The following is a 22638-nucleotide window of genomic DNA, read 5'->3' on the forward strand; positions in this document are numbered from 1 at the left end:
AATAAACATGCCATATTCTATTTAAGACTATTTGATCGGAGGGGACGACACTTTCCACTCCCCAACCAGCTGACAGGTGACTGCCGATTTATAGAATGTATAATACATTTATTATGAGGCTGGGTGGCAGCAGGAACAGGGAGCTGTAGCAGGAATCCTGGGATATGTGCAGATAAGCAGAATGTAAACCTGGGATATGTGCTGATAAGCAGAATGTAAACCGGGGATATGTGCGGGTAAGGGGGTAATTCTGAGTTGATCGCAGCAGCAAATTTGTTAGCAGTTGGGCAAAACCATGTGCACTGCAGGTGTGGCAGATATAACATTTGCAGAGAGAGTTAGATTTGGGTGGGTTATTATGTTTCTGTCCAGGGTAAATACTGGCTTCTTTATTTTTACACTGCAATTTAGATTTCAGTTTGAACACACTACACCCAAATCTAACTCTCTCTGCACATGTTATATCTGCCCCCCCTGCAGTGCACGTAGTTTCTCATACGTCCTAGAGGATGCTGGAGTCCACTTCAGTACCATGGGGTATAGACTGTTCCGCAGGAGCCATGGGCACTTTAAGACTTTTCCAGAGTGTGAACTAGCTCCTCCCTCTATGCCCCTCCTCTAGACCTCAGTTTAGAAAATGTGCCCAGGCAGACTGGTCGCACTCTAGTGGAGCTCTACTGAGTTTCACTAAAAGACTGTTAGGTTTTTTTTGTTTTCAGGGAGGCTGCTGGCAACAGTCTCCCTGCTTCATGGGACTTAGGGGGAAGAAGTAGGAACCAACTTCCTAAAGAGTTTCATGGCTCTGCTTCTTGCTGACAGGACATCATTAGCTCCTGAACACTATCTGCGGCTATGCGCTCACTCCCACAGCACACCGCCACCCCCTTAACAGAGCCAGAAGTCAGAAGACTGGTGAGTATTATTACCGGAGATCTGCAAGAGGGACGTCCGGTCATCGTGGGCGCGGGGGCTGGGGCGGTGCGCCCTGGGCCACATGAAACCTACTCTTAGACTGGCAAAAGTAGTATATTATGCCGTGGCACAATCTACACCCCCGCCAGTATAAATATTTTTGTGATAAATTCTGATGGGAAACGCGCCATTACAGGGGGCGGGGCTTCCTCCTCAGTCAGCCAGCACACTGCTCAGCGCCATTTTCTCCAAGCAAGCTGCAGGGGAAGAAACGCTGGTCCTCCTCCACTTCTGAACCAAGTATCAGGGTGCAAATAAGGGGGCACAGTTTACAATTTGGCATTATAAAAGCGCTACAGGTCTCTGTGGACATTTTATATTACACAGGGACTTTAGTCATTGGCGCTGAGTTGTGAACTGGCAAATCTTTTCTGTGTCTTTCTGACAGACTTTACTGTGGGTCTGTCCCCTATAAGCCCCGGAGTGTCTGTGGTGTGATTGTGCACGTGTGTAACATGTCTGAGGCAGGGAGCTCTTCCCCTGAGGGAGCCATTTTAGGGACGCAGAGTTGTAATGTGGTGGCGCTGCCGGCTTACCACGAGCCTGAATGGATGAAAGAATTACGTGATAGTGTGAATCATATCAGTAAGAGATTAGATAAGTCTGAGTCTCATGCAGAAACCTGGAGAAAATCCGTGGAAGATGTGATTTTTAATAGTTCTGCCCTTTCATCCACAGGGGACCCCTATGGTTCACATAAAATGTCATTTGCACAGGTAGTACAAACTGATACCGACACGGACTCTGATTCCTATGTCGACACTAGTGATTCCAGGGGAAAAGATCCAAAATTAGCGAAAAACATTCAATACATGATTGTTGCTATAAAGGAGGTTTTGGAAGTTACGGAGCCCCCTCCTTTACCACAGAGAAGGCTTATTTCTATAAAGAAAAGAAAATTAATGTAACTTTTCCTCCATCTCTGAAAAGAAATTTCAGATTCCCAAAAGAATTCAGGTAGCTTACCCTTTCCCTGCTGAGGACAGGAAAAGGTGGGAGCCACCCCCCATTTTAGACAGTGCCCTGTCACGGTTAACAAAAAAGGTGATTCTTCCTGCGCCTGGGACGGCTTCACTAAAGGAGCCGGCAGACCGCAAGTTGGAGACTAAGTTGAAATCTATTTATGTGGCCAATGGGACACTACTCAGACCTACCATTGCCTGTGCGTGGGTGGGTAGTGCTATTGAAAAGTGGCTAGAAAACTTGTCATCAAAAATTGACACAATAGATGAGACGAGATACTCCTAACGTTAGGTCATATCAAAGACGCTGCTGCGTACATGCTAGAAGCCATGAAAGATATTGGCCTCTTGGGATCAAGAGCCGCTACCATGGCAATCTCAGCACGGGGGGCGTTGTGGATTCGCCAGTGGAATGCTGATGCAGATTCCAAAAGGAATATGGAGGCACTCCCGTATAAAGGAGAAGCCTTGTTTGGAGATGGCCTGGATGCCTTAGTGTCTGCGGCTACCGCAGGTAAGTCGACATTCTTGCCTAATGCTCCTGCGCCGGCAAAAAAGACACATCACTCTCAGATGCAGTCCTTTTGGCCCAATAAGTACAAAAAGGGTAAAGGTTCCCCTTTCTTTGCGGGCAAAGGAAGGGGAAAAGGAAAAAAATCCACAGCGTCTACAGAATCACAGGAGCAGAAGTCAACTTCTGCTTCTGCCAAATCTTCAGCATGACGCTGGGGCTCCTTTGCGGGTGTCCGCTCAGGTGGGGGCACGTCTAAAACTCTTCAGTCAGTTCTGGGTTCAATCTGGCCTGGACCTGTGGATCCTACAAATAGTGTCCCACGGTACAAACTGGTGTTTCAAGACGTTCCCCCATGCCGATGTTTCAAATCGGCCTTACCAGTTTCGATCACAGACAGGGAGGTGGTAGCAGCAGCAGCAGTACAAAACTTGTGTCAGGATCAAGTTATTGTCCTGGTTCCCCTGTCGCAACAAGGAGAAGGGTTTTATTCAAGCCTCTTCGTAGTTCCGAAGCCGGACGGCTCGGTCAGACCGATTCTAAACCTGAAAACACTGAATCTCTACCTGCAAAGGTTCAAGTTCAGGATGGAATCTCTGAGGGCAGTGATTTCCAGTCTGGAGGAAGGGGACTTCATGGTGTCAGTGGACATAAAAGATGCTTACTTACATGTTCCCATTTATCCTCCACATCAAGCTTATCTGAGATTCGCAGTATAGGATTGCCATTACCAATTTCAGACGTTGCCGTTCGGACTCTTCACGGCTCCGAGGGTGTTCACCAAGGTGATGGCGGAGATGATGGTCCTTCTTCGACAGCAAGGAGTCGATATAATTCCTTACCTGGACGATTTCCTGATAAAAGCGAGGTCCAGGGAAAGGTTGGTGCAGAACATTGCACTCTCCCTGACAGTTCTTCAACGACACGGTTGAATCAGAAATTTTCCAAAGTCACAGTTGAAACCGACGACAAGATTTTTTTCTGGGGATGATACTGGACACAGAAGTACAGAGGGTATTTCTTCCAGTAGAAAAGGCTCTGGAGATCCAGAGAATGGTCAAACAAATTTTGAAACCAACAAGAGTGTCGATTCATCAATGCATTCGATTGTTGGGAAAGATGGTAGCGGCCTACGAGGCCGTACGGTTTGGCCGATTCCATGCCAGAGTATTCCAGTGGGACCTGTTGGACAAGTGGTCCGGATCCCATCTACACATGCATCACAGGATAATCCTGTCATCAAAAGCCAGAATTTCGCTCCTGTGGTGGCTACACAGTTCTCACCTCCTAGAGGGACGCAGGTTCGGGATTCATGACTGGGTCCTAGTAACCACGGATGCAAGTCTCCGAGGCTGGGGAGCAGTTACTCAAGGGGAAAGCCTCCAAAGAAGATGGTCAAGTCAAGAAACCTGTCTTCACATAAACGTTCTGGAGTTGAGAGCCATTTACAACGGCCTTCTACAAGCGGTGCATCTTCTTCAAGATCAAACCGTATAGATCCAGTCGGACAATGTAACAACAGTCGCGTACATAAATCGTCAGCGAGGAACGAAAAGCAGAGCGGCGATGGCAGAGGTGACAAAGATCCTCCTCTGGGCAGAAAGACATGCAAGAGCTCAGTCGGCAATTTTCATTCCGGGAGTGGACAACTGGGAAGCAGACTTCCTCAGCAGACACGATCTCCATCCGGGAGAATGGGGCCTCCACCACGAAGTCTTCGCAGAGGTGACAAGTCTTTGGGGAATTCCTCAAGTAGACATGATGGCATCTCGTCTCAACAAGAAGCTTCAGAGATATTGTTCCAGGTCGAGAGACCCTCAAGCAATAGCAGTGGATGCACTAGTGACCCAGTGGGTGTTTCGGTCAGTGTAGGTCTTCCCTCAACTTCCACTAATACCAAAAGTTCTCAAAATCATAAGAACAAGGGTTCGAGCGATCCTCATTGTCCCAGATTGGCCAAGGAGGGCTTGGTATCCAGATCTTCAGGGGTTGCTCATAGAAGATCCTCGGCTTCTTCCTCTTCGCGAGGACCTGCTGCAGCAGGGGCCGTGCATGTATCAAGATTTACCGTGGCTACGTTTGACTGCATGGCTGTTGCGCGCCGGATCCTAGCCCGAAAGGGTATTCCCAAAGAAGTCATTACCACGCTTATTCAGGCCAGGAAGGGAGTAATGTCTAGACATTACCACCGTATTTGGAGAAAATGTGTCTTGGTGTGAAACCAAGAAGGCTCCAACGGAAGAGTTTCAGTTAGGACGTTTTCTCCATTTTCTCCAGGCGGGTGTGGATGCTGGCTTAAGATTGGGTTTAATCAAGGTCCAGATTTCGGCCTTGTCTGTGTTTTTTCAGAAACCATTGGCCTCCCTTCCAGAAGTTCAGACGTTCGTGAAAGGGGTTCTGCACATCCAACCTCCATTTGTGTCTCCTGTGGCACCATGGGATCTTAACGTGGTGTTGCAGTTCCTTCAATCAGATTGGTTTGAACCTCTCCAAGAGATAGAGTTGAAGTTTCTCACTTGGAAAGTGGTCATGTTGTTGGCCTTGGCATCCGCAAGGAGCGTGTCTGAGTTAGGGGCCTTGTCTCACAGGAGCCCTTACTTGGTCTTCCATGAAGATAGCGCTGAGTTAAGAACTCGTCAGCAATTTCTTCCAAACGTGGTTTCTTCTTTCCATATAAACCAACCTATTGTGGTGCCAGTGGCTACTGACACCTTCACTACTTCAAAGTCTCTGGATGTGGTCAGAGCTTTGAGAATTTATGTTGCAAGAACAGCTCGGATAAGGAAAACAGAGGCTCTGTTTGTCCTGTATGCTCCCAACAAGATTGGGTGTCCTGCTTCTAAGCAGACTATTGCGCGCTGGATCAGAGGTATGATTCATCACGCTCATTCCACGGCAGGATTGCCGATACCGAATTCGGTGAATGCCCATTCTACTAGAAAGGTGGGCTCATCCTGGGCGGCTGCCCGGGGGTTCTCGCATTACAACTTTGCCGAGCAGCTACTTGGTCAGGGACAAACACGTTTGCTAAGTTTTACAAGTTTGACACCTTGGCCGATGAGGACCTAAAGTTTGGTCAATCGGTGCTGCAGGGTCATCCGCACTCTCCCGCCCGTACTGGAGCTTTGGTATAACCCCATGGTACTGAAGTGGACCCCAGCATCCCCTAGGATGTATGAGAAAACAGGATTTTAATATCTACCCGTAAATCCTTTTCTCCTAGTCCGTAGAGGATGCTGGGCACCCAACCCAGTGCGTACTTTACCTGCAGTTGTTATTTTGTTGTAGTTACACAGGTGTTGTTACAATTATTTTCAGCATGTTGCTGCAATAGTTCATGCCTGTTGGCATGTGTTATGTTGAATGCCATGTTGTGCAGCATGGTTGAAGTGTGAGCTGGTATGAATCTCACCATTAACTTAAAAGTAAATCCTTTTCTCGAAATGTCTGTCTCCCTGGGCACAGTTCCTATACTGAGGTCTGGAGGAGGGGCATAGAGGGAGAAGCCAGTTCACACTCTGGAAAAGTCTTAAGAGTGCCCATGGCTCCTGCGGAACCGTCTATACCCCATGGTACTGAAGTGGACCCCAGCATCCTCTACGGACTAGGAGAAAAGTATTTACCGGTAGGTATTAAAGTCCTGTTTTTGCCCAACTGCTAACAAATTTGCTGCTGTGATCAACTCTGAATTACCCCCAAAGGTTCTTAATGGTCTATTTACTAAGCCTCTGGTGGAGATAAAGTGGCCGGAGATAAAGTACCAGCAAATCAGCTCATAACTGCCATGTCACAGCTGGGTTTAAAAAATTACAGTCTGTGATTGGCTGGTACTTTATCTCCAGCGTAAATATTTTCAGCATTTTTTTTTTTTTTAAGTAGGAAGAAGTGATATTTAGCTTTTTGAAGGTGCAAATTAATCTGTTTCCCAATCACCACCAAGTACATTCAGATTCGCAGTGTCCAACTACCCCATGTATCCTTGATATCACTTATTCTTAGTTATACCCCTTTTACTCTGACAATTTTATCCCGGGATTTTGCACGTGAACGCGCATCATCCCGGGATTTTTGTCAGTGTGAATGGGTACAGGGACAATTTCCCGGGACGAGTATCCCGGGTTTTCAACCCAGGTCTCGACCTGGGTTGAATCCGGGACCGTTCCGGGAAGCTGTGCAGTGTAAACGGGTATACTGGGTCAAGGCGACCTGGCACCCGTTCTCTGCATAGGAGGAGGCGGTGCTTGGAGAAGATTATCTCCAAGCACCGCCTCCGGTAGAGTCAGCGGTGACGTCACCGACCCGGCAATATGCCGGGTCGGGCCGCTAATGTAAAAGGGTCATTCCCGGGAATGTGTCCCGGCAAATATACCGGTACACATTCCCGGGAATGACCCGAAGCTGCGAGTGTAAAAGGGGTATTAGTGAATAGGCTGAATGTTCACTGACTGATTACCTCCATTGTATGTGGGGTAATGGTTGCACTTAAAAGGCAAATTCGATGTATTAAACATCTCACAATTCTTCTTACCTGTGGGGGTAGTGCTTTAATGCTTTACTAGACCATACCAAGGTAGACTTTTTGTCATCTAGGCAGCATGATGCCAAGCTAAACTATTCTACATAAAAAAATATCTCTGGGGGGAATCTTGTAACGCAGGCTCAACTATAATTCCCCAGGTAAGGGAACTTTTGGTTTTGGATGGTTCTCCTTTTAAATCTGAAAATTAATCTCTCCTTTACTTTAGATAGGAAAGGACATGTTAAATGGATCCCAGAAAACTAGTTACAAAACTTTAATTGTGAAAAAAATATTTAATCCCTGCACTTTCTCACTGCAGCAAATGGAAGGGCAGCACTAACTCACCATAAATAGTGCAGCATCATATTTATGAGTATTTTAGTGCTGTGAGTGTATCCGGAAAAAAAATAATTACTTTGAAAACATATGTACAATTTTTTACAATATAGTGCATTATCCTAATACAATCAAAAATACAAAAACCCAGTTTCCATATAGATAAGAAAGTGATCTACTTATTCCAAGTATGTCTAGATAAGATCCACAGGTTAGAGCATGGGTGGTCAGACCTTTGCTAATCTACTGTAGAGACTGATACTGTTTTGCAATCTACTTAGTAGGGACATTAGTGTGGCATGGTGCCTTTAAAATGGGTGTGGTCTTGCTGCTAGGGGCGTGAGGACTGTTCTGCCCAAAATCTGAGACAAGGATGCAGCTATATACCATTTACACGATTTTATGCTGGTGTCTGAGACTGGTGCAGCTGGGAGACAAGATGGTGCAATTGACTTGACTTGTGTTCTTCCCTGAAGACCACCACCACCACCAGGCTCTCAAAACAAAATTAAGAAGTAATTCTCCACACTGCAATGAGGTCCCACCAGTGGACTGCAATTAGGGTCCCCACTGTGTGCCTTGATGCACATGCAGAATTGCAGTCCGTTTGGTGGAACCTCACTGCAGTTTGGAGAATTTTTTTATGTAATCTGGCTCCTTGTTATTGATGTGGTCTGAATTATCAGCCTATACTATCCATATGGTATTTATTGCTTTTACCTTTTTAAGTGATACCTATATATTTAATATTGTATTTGTGATGTTACATACAGTGTTGTACTAGATCAATCTCCATTTCTTTTTATGGCTGTTTTGGGGACAATTTATTCATTCTTGTAAAGGAGGGTCATAAAGGCATGCTGATATGCCCATATATTAAAACCTCAAGTAAAGGTATTTAGGGGTATATGCAATTGCGGTCGAATTCCCGAAATTGTCAAAAACGGGACTTTTTCGCCAAAAAAAAAAAATCGACAATGCAATACAGTACTTTCCGTCAAAAAACGGACTTTCCAAATTCGACTTTTTGAAATTCGACTTTTGTCAAATTCGACTTTTCTGCAATGGTACAAATGCTGCAATTCGACAAAAGTATATTCAATTGAAGTTTGGAAATTCGACAACAGTGCTTTTAGACAGTAAATTCGTCATTTTCAATCCGCCACACTTTGGTGGGTGAAACTAATAAAAAAAATTTAAAACATGTTTTTTTTGGTGTTTTTTTTTATTGGTAATAGCATATCTATTTATATTATAAGGGATTAGGTACTTGGTTTGTCTTTTTGGGAGGCACAAGTATTATTTATATATTTTTTTAAAATATATATATATATATATATATATATATATATATATATATATATTTTTTTTTTTTTTAGATGGAATGGTAATATCCCGAAAAAAAATGGCGTGGGGTCCCCCCTCCAAAGCATAACCAGCCTCGGGCTCTTCGAGCCGGTCCTGGTTCTAAAAATCCGGGGGGGAAATGGACAGGGGATCCCCCGTATTTTTAAAACCAGCACCGGGCTCTGCGCCTGGTGCAAAAAATACAGGGGACAAAAAGAGTAGGGGTCCTCCGTATTTTTTACACCAGCATCGGGCTCCACTAGCTGGACAGATAATGCCACAGCCGGGGGTCACTTTTATACAGTGCCCTGCGGCCGTGGCATTAAATATCCAACTAGCCACCCCTGGCCGGGGTACCCTGGGGGAGTGGGGACCCCTTCAATCAAGGCCCCCCCCCCAGCCACCCTAGGGCCAGGGGTGAAGCCCGAGGCTGTCCCCCCCCCTCCCCATCCAAGGGCTGCGGATGGGAGGCTGATAGCCTTGAGAAAATGTAAAGAATATTGTTTTTTCCTGTAGTACTGCAAGTCCCAGCAAGCCTCCCCCGCAAGCTGGTACTTGGAGAACCACAAGTACCAGCATGCGGGAGAAAAACGGGCCCGCTGGTACCTGTAGTACTACTGGGGGAAAAATACCCAAATAAAAACAGGAGACACACACCTTGAGAGTAAAACTTTATTACACACACACCTGCCGACACACACATACTTACCTATGTTGACCCGCCGACTGCCACGTCTCCTGATCCGACGATCCGGGGTACCTGTGAATCAAATTATACTCGCCTCAATCCAGTGTCCAGATATAAATCCACGTACTTGGCAAAAAAAACAAACCGCATTTACCCGGACCACGCACTGAAAGGGGTCCCATGTTTTCACATGGGACCCCTTTCCCCGAATGCCGGGACACCACGTGACTGCTGTCACCGAGGTCACTTCAGCCAATCAGGAAGCGCTACTTCGTTGCACTCTGCTGATTGGCTGCACGTCTGAGCTGTCAGACAGCGCCTCGCAAAGCCTCTCCATTATACTCAATGGTGGGAACTTTGCATCAGCGGTGAGGTCACCCGCGGTCAGCGGCTGACCGCGGGTAACCCCACCGCTACCCGCAAAGTTCCCACCATTGAAAGTAATGGAGAGGCTTTGCGATGCGCTGTCTGAGGTCACACGCGCATACAGCCAATCAGGTGAGTGCAACGAAGTAGCGCTTCCTGATTGGCTGAAGGGACCTCGGTGACAGCAGTCACGTGGTGTCCGGCATTCGGGGAAAGGGGTCCCATGTGAAAACATGAGACCCCTTTCAGTGCGTGGTCCGGGTAAATGCGGTTTGTTTTTTTGCCAAGTACGTGGATTTATATCTGGACACTGGATTGAGGTGAGTATAATTTGATTCACAGGTACCCCGGATCGTCGGATCAGGAGACGTGGCAGTCGGCGGGTCAACATAGGTAAGTATGTGTGTGTCGGCAGGTGTGTGTGTAATAAAGTTTTACTCTCAAGGTGTGTCTCCCCTGTTTTTATTTGGGTATTTTTTTTCCAGTAGTACTACAGGTACCAGCGGGCCCGTTTTTCTCCCGCATGCTGGTACTTGTGGTTCTCCAAGTACCAGCTTGCGGGGGAAGCTTGCTGGGACTTGTAGTACTACAGGAAAAAACAATATTCTTTACATTTTCTCAAGGCTATCAGCCTCCCATCCGCAGCCCTTGGATGGGGGGGGACAGCCTCGGGCTTCACCCCTGGCCCTTGGGTGGCTGGGGGGGGGACCCCTTGATTGAAGGGGTCCCCACTCCCCCAGGGTACTCAGGCCAGGGGTGAATAGTTGGATATTTAATGCCACGGCCGCAGGGCACTGTATAAAAGTGACCCCCGGCTGTGGCATTATCTGTCCAGCTAGTAGAGCCCGATGCTGGTGTAAAAAATACGGAGGACCCCTACTCTTTTTGTCCCCCGTATTTTTTGCACCAGGCGCAGAGCCCGGTGCTGGTTTTAAAAATACGGGGGATCCCCTGTCCATTTTTTCCCCGGATTTTTAGAACCAGGACCAGCTCGAAGAGCCCGAAGCTGGTTATGCTTTGGAGGGGGGACCCCAAGCCATTTTTTTCCGAGTTTTTCCCCGTTTTTAAAAAAACGGAACAAATCCGTCAAATCGGCCGTTTTTCGGCAGCTGGACTGTCGAATCCGTTTTTTATTGCATATGGTCAATTTCGGCACCCACTTGCCGAAATTAGTCTGTCGAATTGAAAAACGGGCGATAATTTGCCGCGATTCGCCGCTAATTGCATATACCCCTTAATCTTTATGTGATAAGGTGTCTAACCTATGAATCTTACAGATATGTCATCCTACATCTTGCCTCAATACGCCACGCAGCGGGAGATGCCTGGCTTGAGTGAACTGACAGGTCCCGTGCAATTCTGCTAGCGTTTGGAGTCTTTTTTTGTCAAAATACATCCTATTCACATCGCTATGCAAATAGGACGCACAAGCAGACGCTACTGATTAAAATGATATGCGGCTTGCCTGTATTATGTTTGCATCTGCGGCTGTATCTGTATATGAAATGTTACGTTACATTGCTTTCTAGGAAACACTGTAGCATAGCATTTCATGTGAATAAGATGTATTTTAATGGAACAAGTTGCATAAAAAGATGATCTGTGCTACCGAGCGGGACTAGAAGGTCTGTTTAACTTGCCAGGAGGCTAGATGTATGTAGACACATCTGTATCTACACATACTTAAATAAGTAAGTAGATTACTTTTTTCATATCTCTGGACACTGGGTTTTTGTGTTTTTGATTGTATTAGGATAGTGCACTATTGTATATATTTACATGTTTTTCATTATATTTTGGATATACTGTACTCGCGTGTTATGAAAGCTTGCAAGCAGCATGAGTATTTCTGATGTTTTGTAGAATGTAATTTGTGACTTTTGTTTATAATTTTTTTTTATAATCTTTGTTTTTATCCTTTAAAAGTTCTGAGTTTTATTTTCTGTTCGTGTTATGCATAAAAGCACTGTTCTCACATTTCAGACTGTATTGCGAATATGGGACTGTTTGTTCTACGAGGGATCAAAAGTTCTTTTTCGTGTGGCCTTAACACTAATAAAGCAGTACCAAGCTTTCATATTGGAAGCCAAAAATTTCCCAGATGTTTGTGATAAGTTCAAGGCGATAACAAAAGGACAGCTAGCTACAGAATGTCACCTCTTCATGCAGGTATTGTATATGTAAAAGATTAAACCTTAATGGAAATTTAGCTGTAAAAATGTGTTTTATCAGCTTGCCAGCTGTCGGGATCCCAGTGCTCAGCATACCGGCGCCAGGAACCCGACAGCCGCCATACCGACAAATATTCTTCCTCTTGGGGGGTCCACGACACCCCTGGAGGGAGAATAAATCACGCCAGCGTGGCGAGCGTAGCAAGCTTGCAAGGGTCTCTTTTGCACTCACCCCGCTACTGGCGGTCGGGATCCCACGCTGGTATGCTGGGAGCCGGGATCCCGACAGCCGAAATAACGTAGTAGACCCTTATGGTCGAAGGCTCATTTTCACTTGTTTGCTTTTAATTACATTAATTTTTCTTTTCTGTCCCTGGGCTAGCACAGAAAGCCTTCACACCTGGGTAACAGTAGGCGTCACAAGATTAGGCCAGTTGGTTACGAAGGGAAGGCTTAAGTCCTTTACGAAGCTAGCAACTGAGCATTTCCTCCCTCGGCAGGATAGTGGTCATGGGAGGTGAGGATCTGGAAAGTCCTGTTCACTCTAAACTTGGCTGATATGCCAATAGCTCAGTATAAACAAGCACTTAAATTGTTCTGATAAAGCAGTAGCGCTGATTTACAAGAGATGTACCTCTTCCACAACAATCCATTCTGGACTTTCCATAAACCAGGTTGACCTCATTATTTTTAGCTGACAAATTAAAGTCATTTTGCACACTTTAGTATAGAATTTATAGATACTGATATATTCACCAAACTACGCCTCAAGTCTCCTCTCCATCCAGATGAGTCGAGCGTACATACACACCAGTTCCCCATACTCCCCAGCCACGACATTGTGGCATTGGAAGTCTTGTGGGTACCCAACAGTAACCACAGATTCCATGCAATCAATATCAAGATGAAGGTAGAAGTAGATGCACCAGACCCCATCGTGAGCAACAAGCACAGCACACTCCCAGTTATCTGGAAGATATTGCCCAACACAGGCGGTGAGATCAAACAAAGGACAGATACAGACCAAGTAAGACTCTGGACAGCTGAGACACTGGACAACCTTATTTTATGCAGTATTCATATGTATCCCCTCTCTGTCAAGTTTATCATTATACACTTTTACCTGTCTATTTGTATGTTGGTAACTTCTAATAATAATAAAAACAAATTTCCAAAAAAGACGGTTCAAATGACAGCAGGTCGGAAGCAACATTGTTTGGCATGGGATTAACTAGAAATTTCCTCTTCAGTCCCCATGGCAGCATACACAATGGGGTTAATTTACCCCTTCCTCCAAAGTCAGACAGGAAAGAAGGCATACCTATAGGGTTGTACTTCTCTCCATCCAGTGTCTTATTATATATTTTCTCCCTGTCTTTTCATCCAAGAGTCAGACTAGATAGATGTTTTGTATGTTTTTAGGTTTGGGGGCCTACATATGGCTACACTGCAGCCAGGAGTGTGGAGAAGCTTAAGTGGCTCATTCCCCGGAAGGAAGCTGGCGACACAAAACATTTTTAAGAAGCAATCCCTTCCCATTTTCACTATATCATTACTGGAAATTTTTCTCTATGCACCTTCAATACTGTAACCTTATTGGATTTGACATTGATTAAGTTTTAGGTCAGAAGCTCACAACTTGGGGTGCCACATGTAACAACATTTAAATAATTCCTGGCCTGAGCATTATGAAGAAGAAATGGTCTCAGTCAAGGACAGGAAAAAGTTTTTGACCCCTTACTGATACAGTATTTTCAGCTTTTGCATATTTCTCACGCTTATTTGTTTCAGCTGTTATATCAAAACTAAAGACAAAGAGAAACTGAGTGAACACAAAATACTTTTTTATTTGATCATTCAAGCAAAAAACATATCCAACACTTATATCACCCATGTGAAAGATTGGTATAACTGGTTGTGCCACCTTTAGCAGCAACAACTGCAACCAAACACTTGTGATAACTGTAGATAAATATTGCCCATAACTGAGTTTTGGACCACTTTTCTCAGCAGAATTGCCTTAATGTAGCTACATTGGAGGATTTTCGAGAATAAACTGCCTGCTTAAGGTCCTGCAATAGCATCTAAATTGGTTTTAAGTCAGGACTTTAACTAAGCCCCACCAAAACCTTTATTTTGTTTATTTTAAGCCACTCAGAGGTGGACTTGCTCCTGTGCGTCAGATCATTGTTATGCTGCATAACCCAATTGCACATGAGCTTTGAATCATGGTCTGATGACTGGTAATTCTCCCTCAAAATTTTCTGGTAGAAGCAAAATTCATTCCATCAGTTATGGCAGGTTGATCACGTCCTCGGGAGCAGCAAACTATCCCTACACTATCACACTGCCACCACCATGTTTGACTGTTGGCATGATGTTCTTATTGTGGAATGCTGTGTTAGCTTCCAAAAGTTCACTTTTTGGTTATTTAGTCCACAGAACATTAACCCAAAAGTCTTGGTGGTTATCAATGTGTTTTTTGGCAAATGTGAGACAAGCCTATATAGTTCCTCTTGCTAAGAAGGGGGGTTCACCTTGCAACTCTCCCATTTTCTCTGACGTCCTAGTGGATGCTGGGAACTCCGTAAGGACCATGGGGAATAGACGGGCTCCGCAGGAGACTGGGCACTCTAAAAGAAAGATTAGGTACTATCTGGTGTGCACTGGCTCCTCCCTCTATGCCCCTCCTCCAGACCTCAGTTAGATTTCTGTGCCCGGCCGAGCTGGATGCACACTAGGGGCTCTCCTGAGCTCCTAGAAAGTATATTTTAGGTTTTTTATTTTACAGTGAGACCTGCTGGCACAGGCTCACTGCAACGAGGGACTAAGGGGAGAAGAAGCGAACCTACCTGCTTGCAGCTAGCTTGGGCTTCTTAGGCTACTGGACACCATTAGCTCCAGAGGGATCGACCGCAGGACCCGTCCTTGGTGTTCGTTCCCGGAGCCGCGCCGCCGTCCCCCTTACAGAGCCAGAAGCTAGAAGAGGTCCGGAAAAATCGGCGGCAGAAGACTTCAGTCTTCACCAAGGTAGCGCACAGCACTGCAGCTGTGCGCCATTGCTCCTCTTGTACACCTCACACTCCGGTCACTGAAGGGTGCAGGGCGCTGGGGGGGGCGCCCTGAGCAGCAATAATTAGACCTTGGCTGGCAAAATAATCACAATATATAGCCCCAGAGGCTATATATGTGATAAATACCCCTGCCAGATTCCATAAAAAAGCGGGAGAAAAGTCAGCCGAAAAAGGGGCGGAGCTATCTCCCTCAGCACACTGGCGCCATTTCTCCCTCACAGCTCCGCTGGAAGGAAGCTCCCTGGCTCTCCCCTGCAGTCTGCACTACAGAAGGGTAAAAAAGAGAGGGGGGGCACTAAATTTAGGTGCAGTATATAATTTATAGCAGCTATAAGGTGATATAATTCAGTTAGTCCCTGTATTATATAGCGCTCTGGTGTGTGCTGGCATACTCTCTCTCTGTCTCCCCAAAGGGCTTTTTGTGGGGTCCTGTCCTCTGTCAGAGCATTCCCTGTGTGTGTGTGCGGTGTGTCGGTACGGCTGTGTCGACATGTTTGATGAGGAGGCTTATGTGGAGGCAGAGCAGATGCCTATAAATGTGATGTCACCCCCTGCGGGGCAGACACCTAAGTGGATGGACTTATGGAAGGAATTACGTGCAAGTGTCGACTCCTTACATAAAAAATTTGACGACATGCCAAATGCGGGACAGCCGGCTTCTCAGCTCGTGCCTGCCCAGATGACTGAAAGGCCATCAGGGGCTCTAAAGCGCCCGCTACCTCAGATGGCAGACACAGATGTCGACACGGATACTGATACCAGTGTCGACGACGAAGAGTCTAATTTAATGTCCACTAGGGCCATTCGTTGCATGATTGAGGCAATGAAAGAGGTATTACACATTTCTGATATAAACCCAGGTACCTCAAAAAAGGGTATTATGTTTGGGGAGAAAAAACTACCAATAGTTTTTCCCCCATCTGAAGAATTAAATGAAGTGTGTGAAGAAGTGTGGGCTTCCCCCGATAAAAAATTGGTAATTTCTAAAAAGTTACTAATGGCGTTCCCTTTCTCGCCAGAGGATAGGTCACGTTGGGAAACACCCCCTAGGGTGGATAAAGCGCTCACACGCTTGTCAAAAAAGGTGGCACTACCGTCTCCGGATACGGCCGCCCTAAAGGAGCCTGCTGATAGAAAGCAGGAGGCGATCCTGAAGTCTGTATATACACACTCAGGCATTATACTGAGACCAGCGATTGCTTCAGCATGGATGTGCAGTGCTGCAGCTGCGTGGTCAGATTCCCTGTCGGAAAATATTGACACCCTAGACAGGGACACTATTCTGCTAACCGTAGAGCATATAAAAGACTCAGTCTTATACATGAGAGATGCACAGAGGGAGATCTGCCGACTGGCATCTAAAATAAGTGCTCTGTCCATCTCTGCTAGGAGAGGCTTATGGACTCGGCAATGGACAGGGGATGCAGATTCGAAAAGGCACATGGAAGTTTTGCCTTATAAGGGTGAGGAGTTATTCAGGGATGGTCTCTCAGACCTAGTTTCCACAGCAACAGCTGGGAAGTCAGCATTTTTGCCCCATGTCCCCCCACAGCCTAAGAAAGCGCCGTATTATCAGGTACAGTCCTTTCGACCCCAGAAAAACAGGCGGGGAAAAGGCGGGTCCTTTCTGTCCAGAGGCAGAGGTAGGGGAAAAAAGCTGCAACAAACAGCAGGTTCCCAGGAACAAAAGTCCTCCCCCACTTCTTCCAAGTCCGCCGCATGACGGTGGGGCTCCACAGGCGGAGCCAGGTACGGTGGGGGGCCGCCTCAAAAAATTTCAGCGATCAGTGGGCTCGCTCACAGGTGGATCCCTGGATCCTTCAAGTAGTATCTCAGGGGTACAAGCTGGAATTCGAGGCGCCTCCCCCCGCCGTTTCCTCAAATCTGCCTTGCCAACAACTCCCTCGGGCAGGGAGGCTGTGCTAGAGGCAATTCACAAGCTGTATTCCCAGCAGGTGATAGTCAAGGTGCCCCTACTTCAACAAGGACGGGGTTACTATTCCACACTGTTTGTGGTACCGAAACCGGACGGTTCGGTGAGACCCATTTTAAATTTGAAATCCTTGAACACATACATAAAAAAATTCAAGTTCAAGATGGAATCGCTCAGGGCGGTTATTGCAAGCCTGGACGAGGGGGATTACATGGTATCCCTGGACATCAAGGATGCTTACCTGCATGTCCCCATTTACCATCCTCACCAGGAGTACCTCAGATTTGTGGTACAGGATTGCCATTACCAATTCCAGACACTGCCGTTTGGACTGTCCACGGCACCGAGGGTGTTTACCAAGGTAATGGCAGAAATGATGATACTCCTTCGAAAAAAGGGAGTTTGAATTATCCCGTACTTGGACGATCTCCTTATAAAGGCGAGGTCCAAGGAGCAGTTGTTGGTCGGAGTAGTACTATCTCGGGAGGTGCTAAAACAGCACGGATGGATTCTAAACATTCCAAAGTCACAGCTGGTTCCTTCCACACGCCTACTGTTCCTGGGGATGGTTCTGGACACAGAACAGAAAAAAGTGTTTCTCCCGCAGGAGAAAGCCAAGGAGCTGTCATCTCTAGTCAGAGACCTCCTGAAACCAAAACAGGTATCGGTGCATCACTGCACACGAGTCCTCGGAAAAATGGTAGCTAAATACGAAGCAATTCCATTCGGCAGGTTCCATGCAAGAACTTTTCAGTGGGACCTCTTGGACAAGTGGTCGGGATCGCATCTTCAGATGCATCGGCTGATAACCCTGTCTCCAAGGACCAGGGTGTCTCTGCTGTGGTGGCTGCAGAGTGCTCATCTTCTAGAGGGCCGCAGATTCGGCATACAGGACTGGGTCCTGGTGACCACGGATGCCAGCCTTCGAGGCTGGGGGGCAGTCACACAGGGAAGAAATTTCCAAGGACTTTGGTCAAGTCAGGAGTCATCCCTACACATAAATATTCTGGAACTGAGGGCCATTTACAATGCCCTAAGTCAGGCAAGGCCCCTGCTTCAAAACCAGCCGGTACTGATCCAATCAGACAACATCACGGCAGTTGCCCATGTAAACAGACAGGGCGGCACAAGAAGCAGGATGGCGATGGCAGAAGCCACAAGGATTCTCCGATGGACGGAAATCACGTCTTAGCACTGTCAGCAGTGTTCATTCCGGGAGTGGACAACTGGGAAGCAGACTTCCTCAGCAGACACAACCTACACCCGGGAGAGTGGGGACTTCATCCAGAACCGTTGGGAAAGGCCACAGGTGGACATGATGGCGTCCCGCCTCAACAAAAAGCTAAAAAGATATTGCGCCAGGTCAAGGGACCCTCAGGCGATAGCTGTGGACGCTCTAGTGACACCGTGGGTGTACCAGTCTGTTTATGTATTCCCTCCTCTGCCTCTCATACCAAAGGTACTGAGAATAATAAGAAGGCGAGGAGTAAGAACGATACTCGTGGTTCCGGATTGGCCAAGAAGAGCTTGGTACCCAGAACTTCAAGAAATGATATCAGAGGACCCATGGCCTCTACCGCTCAGACAGGATCTGCTACAGCAGGGGCCCTGTCTGTTCCAAGACTTACCGCGGCTGCGTTTGACGGCATGGCGGTTGAATTCCGGATCCTAAAGGAAAAGGGCATTCCGGAGGAAGTCATTCCTACGCTGATAAAAGCTAGAAAAGAAGTAACCGCAAACCATCATCACCGTATTTGGCGAAAATATGTTGCGTGGTGTGAGGCCAGGAAGGCCCCTACTGAGGAATTTCAGCTGGGTCGTTTTCTGCACTTCCTACAGTCGGGAGTGACTATGGGCCTAAAATTGGGTTCCATTAAGGTCCAGATTTCGGCTCTGTCGATTTTCTTCCAGAAAGAACTGGCTTCACTGCCTGAAGTTCAGACATTGTAAAGGGTGTGCTACATAGTCAGCCCCCTTTTGTGCCTCCTGTGGCACCTTGGGATCTAAATGTGGTGTTGAGTTTCCTGAAATCACATTGGTTTGAGCCACTTAAAACTGTGGATCTGAAATATCTCACGTGGAAAGTGGTCATGTTATTGGCCTTGGCTTCGGCCAGGCGTGTGTCAGAATTGGCGGCTTTGTCATGTAAAAGCCCTTATCTGATTTTCCATATGGATAGGGCAGAATTGAGGACTTGTCCCCAGTTTCTCCCTAAGGTGGTATCAGCTTTTCACTTGAACCAACCTATTGTAGTGCCTGCGGCTACTAGGGACTTGGAAGATTCCAAGTTACTGGACGTAGTCAGGGCCTTGAAAATTTATGTTTCCAGGACGGCTGGAGTCAGGAAAACTGACTCGCTTTTTATCCTGTATGCACCCAACAAACTAGGTGCTCCTGCTTCTAAGCAGACTATTGCTCGCTGGATTTGTAGCACAATTCAGCTGGCGCATTCTGCGGCTGGATTGCTGCATCCTAAATCAGTAAAAGCCCATTCCACAAGGAAAGTGGGCTCATCTTGGGCGGCTGCCCGAGGGGTCTCGGCTTTACAACTTTGCCGAGCTGCAACTTGGTCAGGGGCAAACACGTTTGCAAAATTCTACAAATTTGATACCCTGGTGAGAGGAGGACCTTGAGTTCTCTCATTCGGTGCTGCAGAGTCATCCGCACTCTCCCGCCCGTTTGGGAGCTTTGGTATAATCCCCATGGTCCTTACGGAGTTCCCAGCATCCACTAGGACGTCAGAGAAAATAAGATTTTACTCACCGGTAAATCTATTTCTCGTAGTCCGTAGTGGATGCTGGGCGCCCATCCCAAGTGCGGATTGTCTGCAATACTTGTATATAGTTATTGCCTAACTAAAGGGTTATTGTTGAGCCATCTGTTGAGAGGCTCAGTTATACTTCATACTGTTAACTGGGTATAGTATCACGAGTTATACGGTGTGATTGGTGTGGCTGGTATGAGTCTTACCCGGGATTCAAAATCCTTCCTTATTGTGTCAGCTCTTCCGGGCACAGTATCCTAACTGAGGTCTGGAGGAGGGGCATAGAGGGAGGAGCCAGTGCACACCAGATAGTACCTAATCTTTCTTTTAGAGTGCCCAGTCTCCTGCGGAGCCCGTCTATTCCCCATGGTCCTTACGGAGTTCCCAGCATCCACTACGGACTACGAGAAATAGATTTACCGGTGAGTAAAATCTTATTTATACTATTTTTGCCCAGTCTCTCTTATGGTGGAATCCTGAATGCTGACATTAACTGAGGCGAGTGAAGCCTGCAGTTCCTTAGATGTTTCTCTGGGTTCTTTTGTGGCATTCTGGACGAGTCATTGATGTGCTTTTTGAGGAAGTTTGGTGGGCTGGCCACTCTTGGGAAGATTCACTCATGTTTCAAGTTTTCTTCATTTGGAGATCATACCTCTCACTGTTGTTCTTTGGAGTCTCAGAGCATGAGAAATGGCTTTGTAACCCTTTCCAGACTGATATTTCAATAACTTTTTCTCATTCCGCTGGAATTACTTTTGATTGTGCCATACTCTGCTGCTTGTTGAGACCTTACAGCCAACTTCACATTTCTGGAAAGGTTTTATGTTAGTCATATTTAGATTGAGCATGGCTAGCGGTAATCAAACCTAGTAGTGTCAGTAACTCAGCTGGCCGTCAGATACGCCAATCTGAAGTTGCTTTTGTGCTTATTGGTTACTTCAGCACTCAAGGTTAATAACAGTGTCACTGCCAGCAGCAGGGACATTTTTGGTGATCTGTCACTAGGTAGCCCTTCGCTTCTACCTATACACAATGTATTAATATTCAGATGATAAAATCACATTCATGAGGCATGGATTTTGACAGATTATAGAGGCCTATGTATTCTTCAAGAACACAAAGAGAAATACACTAAATCAACTGTTTTTAATTTTACAAATATTTCCAAGGCTTACAGTTAAAATATTACAGATTGACATACAATAAACAGACTCATTTCAGAAATAAAAAGGGAATAAAGCAGTATAACTCATAATGAAGTATGAACTGCCAGGAAAGAGATCACGTAGAAATTGTTGGAACACATCAGCATCTTCTAGGAAGTGAACACCTCCCATAGATTCACCAAACATGTTATCTTTCCAGCAAGCTGCTCCTGGGACCCCACCTTGTTTTTCTTCCTTTTTTTGAAGCAAAAACACTGTATACAATTTTGCAAGACATAGGCGCATGATTTAACCATAAGAAATATTATACATAGTGATAAGCAACATGCCACAAAACATCTCCAAACACACTTCCAGGTGGCATCCACTACAATATAAAGGTGTTCATATAGGTCAAGTGTAGGATACAAAGCATGTGCACAATGATTGGATATAAATGTAAGTGATAGCAATACGTTTTCACTGTAAAAAAAATAAAAATCTGCAATAACATTTTCTTGTGCCCGTTTTTGCATGAAAAACACATTATCTTGGATAAGTTTCCAGATCCATGTGTTTTTGCGATCACGGCTGCAAAAATACAGTGTCAGCTATCAGGAATAATTTAATTACCTCCTGGGGATCAATTAGTCACGGTAATTTACCATGACTAATTGAAACACCCCCTCCCCTCCCAAATGTGTGATAAATCAGAAAAAAAATAGAAGAGATCAGGAAGGAGGAAAAAAAAAATTTTTATGCCACTGTATGCATTGATTGTAGATCTGAAGCTAAGGAAATGGCTGCAATTGATAGTTGAAAAATTTGTTGACAAGTTAAAAACCTTAATTTGTACTGTTTGGGACCAGAAGCTGCCTGGGTTTTTCAGGGAAGCTTTACAATAATTTCAGGTCTTATTAAATGGCTGAAGAGGGCCTTTGCTAATACTTAAATCACTTGGTAAGATTTGAACCAATTAAAAAATATAGTCAGTATGGAATGGCTAGAAGAGTTGGAGAAGTAAAAAAGTTACATTAAGTAGCGGGGGCAGCTTTGAGGCCAGCAGTGGCGGCTCCAGAGACATCAAGAGCCTTGAAGCTATGAGGCAGTGCCCTGGAACGTGTACAGGATGGCATTTAATGGGAGCGAGCTCTCAAATTTGTGCAAGATATGCATCTAACAATACATTCGTGAGGCCTCCTTGGATGCAATAAGACAATCTTCCAGAATTTTGGCCCACTCTGTGGCAGCAAGACTAGGCATCTGCGACCGCTCCGGACATCCGGCCCTGCTGCTCCATGGGTGTGCAATCGCAGTGAGTTCCTTCCTCTCCGTCCCCGGCTGCGGTGGTGCCCGGATCCCTGCCTGTGCCTGATGTTGCTTATGGGAGACCGCTGTGCTGTGTGCTCGTGCCCTGGTGAAGTCCCGCTGGGCTACATCCTTGCTGTTGCCGGCGCCATCTTGGACAAGTGTGGCCGGGCTGCACTTTGAGCCGCTGGTGCAGGCAGACAATTATTAATACACACCTTCCCAGGTTGGGGCTGTATTGCTCCTGTATATCTACCTCTCCTGGTTGGGGGGTACACTCAATTCTGCTATCAGCAGCGTGGAAGCTTTGTTCCCCTTGTTCCTGTGCACATCCACCTCCTGTGTCTGCGATTTGTCAAGTTTGGGTCCTCCATTACAGCTGCTCTATATAACAAATATTCAGTGTTTCTCTACATACTACAGATGTCTGTTAGGCACCCCCTGCAGCCATGTTTAACCCTGTTAGTACCTCTGGACTTCAAATCTCATCTATCCTGAAGGCTATTGCGGAATCTGAGAAAAGGGTTCCTAATATGTTTGGA

At 46.1% G+C, this 22638-nt stretch overlaps 1 protein-coding gene across 1 annotated transcript in view; it reads left to right on the top strand.

Annotated features, from left to right (window-relative positions):
- Positions 1–22638, top strand: part of GRTP1 (growth hormone regulated TBC protein 1) — a 113694-nt gene that overhangs the window by 87907 nt on the left and 3149 nt on the right. Inside the window, exon 8 of the mRNA XM_063953117.1 lies at positions 11685–11870. Within this exon, the coding sequence (XP_063809187.1) occupies positions 11685–11870 (186 nt within the window). The remainder of the gene's footprint in view (positions 1–11684; positions 11871–22638) is intronic.

This window comes from Pseudophryne corroboree, chromosome 2, assembly GCF_028390025.1.
Source record: "Pseudophryne corroboree isolate aPseCor3 chromosome 2, aPseCor3.hap2, whole genome shotgun sequence".
Classification (NCBI taxonomy): Eukaryota; Metazoa; Chordata; class Amphibia; order Anura; family Myobatrachidae; genus Pseudophryne; species Pseudophryne corroboree.